This window comes from Neopelma chrysocephalum, unplaced genomic scaffold, assembly GCF_003984885.1.
Source record: "Neopelma chrysocephalum unplaced genomic scaffold, ASM398488v2 Primary Assembly neopelma1_358, whole genome shotgun sequence".
NCBI lineage: Eukaryota > Metazoa > Chordata > Aves > Passeriformes > Pipridae > Neopelma > Neopelma chrysocephalum.
Window position 1 is genome coordinate 40272 of NW_020898022.1, and position 10143 is coordinate 50414.

The following is a 10143-nucleotide window of genomic DNA, read 5'->3' on the forward strand; positions in this document are numbered from 1 at the left end:
CCTTTGTCCCGGTGACAATGTCCCGGCTCCGCCTTCCCGGGGCCGCCTCAGCCAGCGCGGGGAACCGCCGGACCCCCGGGAGCCCAGACCGGCCGGGCCGCCCCCTGCCCCCCCCCCGGGGACGCCGCCGGACGCCGCTTCCTCCCCCTCCGGGCCGCGGGAGCTCCGGCGGGACCAGGCGGGGACGGGACGGGGCGCGGGGGGGCCCCGGGGGACGGGACGGGGCGGAGGGGACCGGGCAGGGGGGTGAAGGGGACCGGAGTGGGGGCGGAGGGACCCTGGGGCCGGCAGGGGCTTGTGGCGGCCGGGGGGAGGTGTAGGGACCCCCGGGGACCCGTAGGGACCCAGAGGAGCAACAGGGATCCCAGGGATCCCCAGGGACCTATAGAGACTCCAAGAATCCCCAGGGATCCCCAGGAGCCACAGGGACTCACAGGAGCAACAGGGACCACGGGCATCCCCAGGAGCCACTGGGACCACCGGGCACCCTTAGGGACCCCCAGGATCCTACAAGTGCCCACAGGGACCCCTGGAAGCTACAGGGATCCCCCAGGGACCAATAAGGGACCTATAGGAACTATAAGGGACCATAGGAACTGAAATAAGGTGTGGGGACCTCCTGGGACCCCCAGGGACCCATAGCCCTCCTCAGACACCTGTAGGACCCCCCAGGCCCCCATAGCCCCCCTGGTGCCCCAGTGGGACCCCCAGAGCTGTCAGATCTTACAGGCAGCACCTGTAGGGCCCAGGTGACCCGAGTGACCCCCAGGAGCTAGAGGGGCCCCATGGGGTCCCCTGGGCACCCATAGACCCCCTGGGTACCCATAGGACCCCCAGAAACACATAGGACCCCCCCGACACCTCTAGGACTCCCCAAGGACCCCGTAGGGTCCCCCAAACACCTGTAGGACCCCCCAGCCCCCTGTGGGACCCCCAGGCCCCCCCAGTGCCATCAGTGGGGGCCGGGGCGGGGGGGGAGCACCCCATGGAGTGGGGCCAGGCATCTCCCTCCCCGTCCCCCCCGGGGGAGTCCCGCTCTCCCTCACCCCCCCTCTCCTCCCTCTTCCCAGGGGGGTCCCGCTCCCCTTTCCCCCCCTCCCCGGGGGTATCCCGCTCCCCGTCTCCATCCCCGGGCGGGTCCCGCTCCCCGTCGCCCCCGGGGGGATCCCGCTCCCCCTCGCCCCCCTCCCCGGGCGGGTCGCGGTCCCCGTCGCCCCCGGGGGGGTGGGAGCCGGAGCGGGCGGCGTTCGGGGAGCTGCGGCTGGAGGAGGTGATCGGGGCCGGGGGCTTCGGCCGCGTGTTCCGGGGCACGTGGCGGGGGCAGGTGGTGGCGGTGAAGGCGGCGCGGGGGGACGCGGGGGCGGCGGGGGCCGCGAGCCTGCGGCGGGAGGCGCGTCTGTACGCGCGGCTGCGACACCCCAACGTGGTGGCCCTGCGGGCCGTGTGCCTCGAGCCCCCCCACCTGTGCCTGGTCATGGAGTTCGCGGCGGGGGGGCCGCTGTCGCGGGCGCTGGCGGGGCGCAGGGTCCCCCCCGCCGTGCTGCTGGACTGGGCGCGCCAGGTGGCCCGGGGGATGCGGTACCTGCACGCCGGGACCCCCGTGCCCCTCATCCACCGGGACCTCAAGTCCAGCAATGGTGAGCGGGGGGGGGCGCTGGGGGGGGCTCCTATGGGTGCTCCTGGTGATGGGGTGACGGGATGTGGGGTGCAATGTGGGGTCCCCAGGGTTGGGGGTCCCAGTTACTGGGATGCCCAGGGTGGGGGGGGTCACAGAGGTTGGGGTCCTCAGGGTGGGGTCTCAGTCCCCAGGGTCCCCGGGGTGGGGGGATCCCTGACACTGGGGTCCCCAGGGTCAGGGGTCCCGCAAGCCAAGGTCCCTGGAGTGGGTGTCCTGCATTGGGGTCCCCAGACTTGAGGCACATTGGTTCCTGATATCCCCAGGGTGGGGATCTGAGACATGAAGGTCCTGGGGTGGGGGGGTCTCAGACACGGGTGTCCCCAGTGGGGGAGGTCACAGAGGCAGAGGTTCCCAGGATGGAGGAGGTCCCAGGTGTTGGGGTCCCTGGTTGGGCGGTCCCTGACTTCTGCCCCCCCCGGTGCTGCTGGTGCAGCTGGTTTTGGGGGTCGGTGGTTGGGGGTACCAGGCTGGGGGGTCCCTGTGGGATCTCTGACCCCCGCCCCCCCCAGTGCTGCTGGCGCAGCCGGTTGTGGGGGACGACGTGAGCGGGAAGACGCTGAAAATCACCGACTTCGGCCTTGCCCGCGAGTGGCAGCGAACGACCAAGATGAGCGCGGCCGGAACCTACGCCTGGATGGCCCCCGAAGTCATCCGAGCATCCACCTTCTCCAAGGGCAGTGATGTCTGGAGGTGGGAAAGGGCTGGGAGGGTCCAGAGGGCACTTAGGGGATCTGGGAGGGTGGGAATCCACCCCTGAGCTCTGGGCTGGGGTGTGGTTTGGGGTGCCTGGGTGGGGGGTACCTGGACATCCTGGCTTCCTGGAGCAGCAGTTTGTGGGATGTCTGGGTGGGGGGTTATAGGGGGCCCAGACACCTGGGTCCAAGAAGGGGAGGGTGGGGAGATCCAAGGGGGGCCCCGGGGGTTTGGGGGGGGTCCCAGTGGCTCCCCATGTGTTTGACCCCCCTTTGCCCCCCCAGTTACGGGGTGCTGCTGTGGGAGCTGCTGACGGGGGAGGTGCCGTACCGGGGCATCGACGGCCTGGCCGTGGCCTATGGGGTGGCCGTGAACAAACTGACCTTGCCCATCCCCTCCACCTGCCCCCCACCCTTCGCCCAGCTCATGGCAGGTACGGGGGGATCGGGGCCTGGGGGAGACCTGAGGGCTCGGGGGGGCCAGGTGGGACAGGGGATGGGGTGACACTGGGGGCTGGGTCCCCATCCTGCCCTTTGCCTGGGTCATGGCAGGTATGGGGGGGTGGCAGGAGGGCTGGGAGGGTTCAGGGGGGCCACGGGGGGATGTCAGGCAGCTCAGAGGTGTTGGGGGATTGCAGATATTGGGATCCTCAGGGGTTTGGGGGTGCCCAGACCCCTGGGTTCCAGAGGAGAGGGACCAGGGGGTACCTGGGTCCCTGGGGGATGTTGGGGTCCCCCACGAGCCCCCCCGGATCTCGGTTCCCCCCTTAGCCTGCTGGGAGCAGGACCCCCACCGGCGGCCGGGCTTTGGGGCAATCCTGCGGCGCCTGGGGGGGCTGGAGCCGGCGGGGCTGGGGCCCCCCGAGTCCTTCCACTCCCTGCAGGAGTCCTGGCGCCGTGAGATCCAGGGGCTCTTCGACGAGCTGCGGGCACGCGAGAAGGTGGGACCCCCAACACCTGGGACACCCCTGGGACCCCCTCAACTCCTGGGGCCACCCCCAACACCTGGGACACCCCTGGGACCCCCTCAACTCCTGGGGCCACCCCAAACACCTCGGACACCCCTGGGACCCTCCCAACGCCTGGGGCCACTCCAAACACCTCGGACTCCCCTAGACCTCCCTGGAGCCCCTGAACAATAGAGATCCATGGCAAACACCTGGAGATCCCCTGGGACACCTGGGACGCCCATGCAACCCCCCAAAACTCTGCAGCAGGGCCCAGCCCTGCCCTGGTGCTGCTCGTGGCTGGTCCTTGTCCCTGGGACCCCCTTGTTCCCGTGACCCCGATGACCCCCATGGCCCCCCAGGAGCTGGGAGGAGGCTCTGGCCAGGGCCCAGCATTCCCAGGCCCCTCGTGTCCCCCCGTGTCCCCAGTGACCCCCATGTCCCCCATGACCCCACGTGCCCCCAGTGATCCCGTGCCCCCTGTGCCCCCCAGGAGCTGCGGAGCCGGGAGGAGGCCGTGGCCAGGGCGTCCCGGGCCCAGCGCTCCCAGGCTGAGGCGCTGCGGCAGCGCGAGGCCGCCGTGGCCCGGCGGGAGCTGGAGGTGCTGGAGCGGGAGCTGAGCCTGATGCTCCGGGGGCCCCCCCGGCCCCCCTCGGCCCCCAAGCGACGCCGACCCCCCTTCCGGCGGCCGCGGCGGCCCGCAGACCTCATTGGCATGCCCCAGGGTACGGGGGGGGAAAACAGGGCCTGGGGGCTTCGGGGGGGCCAGGGGTTTTGGGAGCTGGGGCCTTTGTGGGTGCTGGGGAGGCTCTGGGGGGACTGGAGGGGCAGTGGGCTGTTTGAGCTGGGGGGGTTGGAGGGGCTTTGGGGGGAGTTTAGGGCCCTGGGAGTTTTGGGGGCCTGGAGGGTGTCTGGGGGGCTGTTGGGGCTTGCTTGGGGGTTTTGGCAGGGTTCAAGGGCTCTGCTGACCCCAGTGCCCCCCCCAGACTTCAAGCATCGCCTGACGGTCCAGGCTGCTCCGGGAGGGGACCCCCGAAGTCACGACTCTGAGGACGGGCCAGGGGGGTCCCCCCCTTTCCCCCGCCTGCGTGCCATCCAGCGTGAGTGATGTCATCGGGGGGGTGGGAGGTGATTCTGGTGACGTCACACCTCCTGGTGATGTCACACCCACACCCCCCAGTGACATCCCCCCTCTATCCCCAGTGGAACCCGAGGAGGAGGAGGAGCTGCCGCGGGGGCGCGGGGGCAAGGGCAGTGCCCCTAACGGCAGGTGGGTCCCTGGGGAGGTTGGGGGGGGGATCAAGGGGGTCCCACCCCCCTCCAGACACCTGGAACCCCCCCGGACACCTGGGCCCCCCCTGCAGGCGGCGGCTGCGCCCGGACGAGACCACCTGGTACCTGGACACGGACGAGCTGAGCCCGGGGGATGCATCCCCCAATGGTGAGTCCGGGGGGTCCCGGGGGTCCCATCCCTGCCCCCCCACACACTGACCCCCACTGTGTCCTGCAGGTGAGGCCGGGCCCCCTGAAGCTGAGGAGGGCCGGGGGTCTCGGGGGGGGGACCCCGCGGCTGCTGCGGCGGGCGCTGCTGAGGGGCTCGGCCCTGCTGGCGTCCCTGGGGCTGGGCCGTGACCTGGCCCCCCCCCCGCCCCCCCCCGCCCCCCCCCCCCCCCCCCCGGCCTCCTGCGCCTCTCCCCCCGCTGGCGGGATCGGACCATGGGGTCCCCGGAGCTGAGCTCACCTGGGACCCCCGAGCTGGGTCGTGCCTGGACCCCCGGGTCCCCAGATCCCAGTGGAGTCCGGACCCCGGGGACCCCCAGGACTCCTGAGCTGGGGCGAGCCCAGATTCCTGGGTCCCCAGATCCCAGCGGAGTCCGGACCCCTGGGACCCCCAGGACCCCTGAGCAGGGGCGAGCCCGGACTCCCAAGACCCTGGAGCTGAACTGGTCCCGGACCCCTGAGCAAGGGGGAGCCAGGACCCCTGGGACCCCTGGGACCCCTGAGCTGTGTCACCCCGGGACCCCCGGGACCCCTGAGCCAGGTCATGGCCGGATCCCCGGAACCCCTGAGCTGGGCCGTGCCCGGACACCCGGGACCCCTGAGCTGGGGCTGCCGCCATCCCCCCGGGGTGCCAGGAGACCCCGAGAGCTGAGCCCGGGTGCCGGGACCCCCGAGTGGGGTAAGTGGGGCTCGGGCACTTGGTGGGTCTGAGGGGCAGATTTGGGGCGGTTGGGACAGCCATGGGGAGTGTGGAGCAGCTCTCGAGCTCTGTGGGGCAGGAGGGGGCAGTCAGGGGCCACCTTGGGGCAGTTCTGGGGCTCTGGGGGCGCTCAGAGGTGCCGTGGGGCATTTATGAGGGGTGTGCGGGGCATTTCTGGGGGTCGTGGGGCATCGGGAGTCCCACGGCCTCCTCAAGCCGCCCCCTTTCCCGCAGGCCCCGCCCGGCCCCGCCCCTCGCCCCTCCGCCCCCGCATCGACCCCTGGAGCTTCGTGTCCGCGGGACCGCGCCGGGCCCCGCCCCCCGCCGGGCCCCGCCCCCGCGACCCCTTCACCGACCAATGAACGCCCGCGGCGCGCCTGGACTCGCCCCCACCGCCCTCCAGTGACCAATGAGCGGCCGTGACGAGCGCGAGGCTCCGCCCCCGCCGGGTCGTGATGGACAGCTGGCGGTGGCAGAAGCCCCGCCCGCCCAGGCGCCCCATTGGTCAAAGTAAAGGGCATTACAAGAGCTCCGCCCCCCACGGGGCGGGGCCACCACGGCAGGAAAACCACGCCCTCTTCGGGCAAACAGGAAGCTCCGCCCCCATTGGTGGGATTCAGGAAGCCCCGCCCCCCGGCGGAGGCCCCGCCCCCGGGCGGTTCCGACACTGGACGGGGGTCCGGGGGAGGGGAGGGGAGGGACGACTGTGACCAAATAAACTCCCGAGACCCCAAAACCGCCTGAGCCGCCTCGTCCTGCCCGGCGGGGGCCCAACAGCGCGGGGGGACCCGCGTGTTCGGGGGCCCCGCCACCCTGGGGGGTGAACCAGTGGTTTTTGGGGGGAGTGTCTCATTCTCCCCCACATCCCAGCTCTTCCGGGGGGTCCATTCCCCTTGTGGGGGTACCAGGGGTTTGGGGGGGTCCATCTTCCCCATCGCCCTGTGCGAGGTCGTTTGGGGGAGTCCCAGGGGTTTGGGGGGAAATCTTAGGGATTTGGGGGGGGCCCATCTCCCCATGAAGGGGACCCAGCCCTGTGAGGGGGGGGCCCCAACCGCCCCCGGGGGGACCCCGGGGTTTGAGGGGAGATCCATCCCCCCATGGGGTGGTCCCAGGAGTTTGGGGGGGTCCCCGTTTCCCCAGGGGGGGGGGGTCCATGCGTTCCGGTGGGCCCCATTGGGAGGGTCCCAGAAGTTTGGTGGGACCCCACATCCCATCATGGGAGGCTCCAGGCATCCGGGAGGGGTCTCATCCTGGCCATGGGACAAGTCCCAGGAGTTTCAGGGGTCCCATCGCTCCTTCCCGCCCCCACCCCCCCGAGTCTCCCCGGCTGTGCCCGGCGCTGGAACCGGCCCGGCCATCCGGGCTCCTCTCCTCCCCCCCCCCCCGCCCCCCCCCAATTCCTGGAGCGGACCCAGGGCCCGGCCCCCGCCCCCCTCCCCCGCCTGGGCCCCCCCGTCCCTCCCCCCCATTCCAGCGCCATCCCGGGCGGCCGCGGGAACTCGGGAGTCCGGCGGGAACCCCCCCACCCCGACCCGACCGGGGGGACCCCCGTGTCCGGGACACCCCCAGACGGGACCCCACATCCGGCGAGGGAACCCTGGAGTCCGGGACGTCCCCGAGGGGACCCCAGCGTCCGGCGGGGGGGCTCCGGCCTCTGGGACACCCCCAGAGGAGACCCCGCATTCTGCGAGGGGACCCCGGAGCCCGGGAGACCCCCAGAGGGGGACCCTCGGCCTCAGGGCTTGGAGGGGGTCCGGGAGCCCCTTGAGAGGGGTCCAGGACAGCCCCAAGAGGGCCCCAGACATCTGGGACCCCCCCAAGAGGGGACCCAGGCATCTGGGACCCCCCCAAGGGTCCCAGGCCTCCGGGAGAACCTCCTGAGGGACCCCAGGGTCCGGGACCCCCCCCCTCCGCAGGGATCCCTGGCGTCCGGCCCTGAGCTCTCGCCCCTCGCGGGGCCGGGGTCGGGGGTCCCGGGGGTCCCGCGGTCGGGGGTCGCCATGTGGCGCTGGGAGGGGCTCTGGGTGGTGGCGCTGGCGGCGCTGGCGGCGCTGGGGGGACGCGGGGGGGGCGCGGCCGTGGCCCGCGAGCGCTTCAAGGTGGTCTTCGCTCCCCTGATCTGCCGGAGGACGTGTCTGAAGGGGCTGTGCCGGGACTCGTGTCAGCCCGGCTCCAACATGACCCTGATCGGAGAGAACGGGCACGCGGCCGACACCCTGACCGGGTCCGGCTTCAGAGTGGGTGAGTGGCACCGGGACAGGGGTGGGGACCGGGACAGGGGTGGGCACAGGGACACAGGGGCAGGGGTGGGGATATGGGCACAGGGACACCGGGACAGGGATGGGACAGGGATGGGACGGGGTCAGGCACGCGGCCAACACCCTGACCGGGTCCGGCTTCAGAGTGGGTGAGCGGCACCGGGACAGGGGTGGGGACATGGGGACAGGGATGGGGACATGGGGACAGGGATGGGGACATGGCCAACATGCTGACTGGGTCCAGCTCCGGAGCGGGTGGGTGACACCAGGACAGGGATGGGATGGGGACAGGATGACACAGGAGTGAGGACAGAATTGGGACAGCACCAGGACTGAGATGAGGATGGGGACATGGGGACAGGGATGGGATGGGGTGGGACAGCGGTGGGGACAGGGTTGCCTATAGGGCCCAGGACAAGGAGAGGAACAGGACAGGGGCAGTGTGGGATGGAGATGGGGATGGGAATGGGAACCCTGGGGATGGGGCTGTGATGGCATGGGGATGGGGATAGGATGGCACAGGGACAGGGTGGGACAAGGACTTCGGGGGGCCCTGCAGGGGACAAAGGAGGTGCAGGAGGGGTCTGGGGGCCTTTGGGAGGGGCTTGGGAGGATTCAGGGGGGTTCAGGGGATCTCAGGGCTCAGGGCATTAGGGGAGGCTTGAGGGGGTCTGGGGGGGCTCAGGGAGTTTGGGGGGCTCGGGAGGATCTGGGGGGCTAAAGGGGGGGTGGGGAGGGCGGGGGGGCTCAGTGGATTTGAGGGGCTCTGTGTGACCCCTGCTCTGCCCCCACAGTGGTGTGTCCCCTGCCCTGCATGAACGGGGGCCAGTGCAGCTCCCGCTCCCACTGTCTGTGCCCCCCCAACTTCACCGGCCGCTTCTGCCAGGTCCCCGCGGGGGGGCGCGGGGGGGGCCCCCCCCCCACCGCCGCCTCCCGCTCCCCCCGATGCCCCTCCCGAGCCCCCCCCCGGGCTCCAAGGTCGCCGTTTACGCCGTCCAGGTCATTGCCGACGGCCCGGGGGGGGCAGCGGCCCCCCCTGAGCCCCCCCCTGGGGCAACCCATGGCGGGGGGCATGGCGGGGGGCACGGGGGGGGACACGTCAGCCACGCCACCTTCGTGGTGCCCTTGGGGCCCGGGCACCACTCATCTGAAGGTACCGGGGGCTGGGGGAGCTCAGGGGTGTGGGAGGGGGTCTTGGGGGGCAGCAGGTTCTGGGGGTCACATGTCTGGGGGTGCCCATACCAGGGGTCCCGGGGGGTCCTACAGGTGCCTGTCAGGGGATGCTGGGGGGTCCCAGGTGTCAGTGCCCCCAGCACAGATGTTTGGGGGCCCAGGAGGTCCTGGGGTGCCCATGCTGGGGGGTCCCAGGGTGCCAGTACTGGGTTTGGAGGTTCAGGGGGTCCCCGGTGCCCGTGCCAGGGGTCCTAGGGTGCCAGTGCTGGGTTTAGGGGCTCCCGGGGTGCTGGTGCCGGGTTTGGGGGTTTGGGGGTCCCAGGTGCTGCTGCCCCCAGCGCAGGTGCCGCCGCCGCTGGTGAACGTGCGGGTCCATCACCCCCCCCGAGGCCTCGGTGCAGGTTCACCGCATCGAACCACAGCCCCCCCGAGGGGGCCCCCCGGGGCAGTGGGGGGCTCCTGGCGCACCCCGCCCAGCCCCCCGCAGGCAGCAAACCCCCTGCGCCCCCCCGGCCCCACACCCACAAACCCCTGGGCCGCTGCTTCCAGGAGACCCTGCCCAAGCACTCGGTGAGTGGGGAGCTGGGGGGGGCTTGGGGGGATTTGGGGTTCAGGGGGTTGTTGGGGATGCAGGGCAGTATCGAGGGGGGCTGGTGGGCATGGAGGGCTGGGAGATTTGGGGGGTTATGGGCTTGTCTGGCTGTGCAAGGGGGTTTTTTAGGGCTTCAGGGGTGTATTTGGGGGTGCTGACCCCCCACACCTGCCCAGTGCAGCATAACCCCCTCCCCAGGCTCACCAAGCTCAAAGATTGCTGCTGGGGGTCCTCGGGGGTCCCTGGGAGTGCAGGGAGTGTCTGTTTGGGTGGGGGGGGTGTCAGGGGTATTTAGGGTGCTGAACTCCCTACCCCAATTCCCCCCCAGTGCGGCAGCAACCCCCTCCCGGGGCTCACCAAGCTCGAGGATTGTTGTGGCAGCATCGGCAGCGCTTGGGGCCAGAGCAAGTGCCACAAGTGCCCCCACCTGCAGGGTGAGTGGGAACCCCCCTTCCACCCCCAAGCCCCTCAAACCCCCAGATTCCCCTACCCAGGAATTCCCCCCACCCAGACGTTGGAGACACCCTCCACCATCCTGGGAAAACCCAGGTGACCCCCGACCCAGGGAACCCTTCCTCATGTGCCCCCAGCAGGATCCCCCCC

General features: G+C 71.5%; 2 protein-coding genes across 2 annotated transcripts in view; both read left to right on the forward strand.

Annotated features, from left to right (window-relative positions):
- The first annotated feature begins 17 nt into the window (after positions 1 to 17).
- LOC113978699 (mitogen-activated protein kinase kinase kinase 11-like) lies at positions 18 to 5945 on the forward strand. Its single transcript, XM_027705837.1, is given in 13 exon segments — positions 18 to 261; positions 1071 to 1637; positions 2188 to 2368; positions 2656 to 2804; positions 3142 to 3311; positions 3811 to 4042; positions 4304 to 4417; positions 4521 to 4587; positions 4682 to 4758; positions 4828 to 4874; positions 4876 to 5045; positions 5048 to 5496; positions 5752 to 5945. Coding segments are annotated over 13 exon segments (2595 nt in total). The 3' UTR covers positions 5880 to 5945.
- Positions 5946 to 7558: 1613 nt separating this feature from the next.
- LOC113978700 (latent-transforming growth factor beta-binding protein 3-like) overlaps positions 7559 to 10143 on the forward strand; it is a 14834-nt gene continuing 12249 nt past the window's right edge. Inside the window, 7 exon segments of the mRNA XM_027705838.1 lie at positions 7559 to 7758; positions 8570 to 8707; positions 8710 to 8928; positions 9287 to 9327; positions 9329 to 9409; positions 9411 to 9518; positions 9869 to 9974. Of these exon segments, the coding sequence (XP_027561639.1) occupies positions 7695 to 7758; positions 8570 to 8707; positions 8710 to 8928; positions 9287 to 9327; positions 9329 to 9409; positions 9411 to 9518; positions 9869 to 9974 (757 nt within the window). The 5' untranslated portion in view covers positions 7559 to 7694.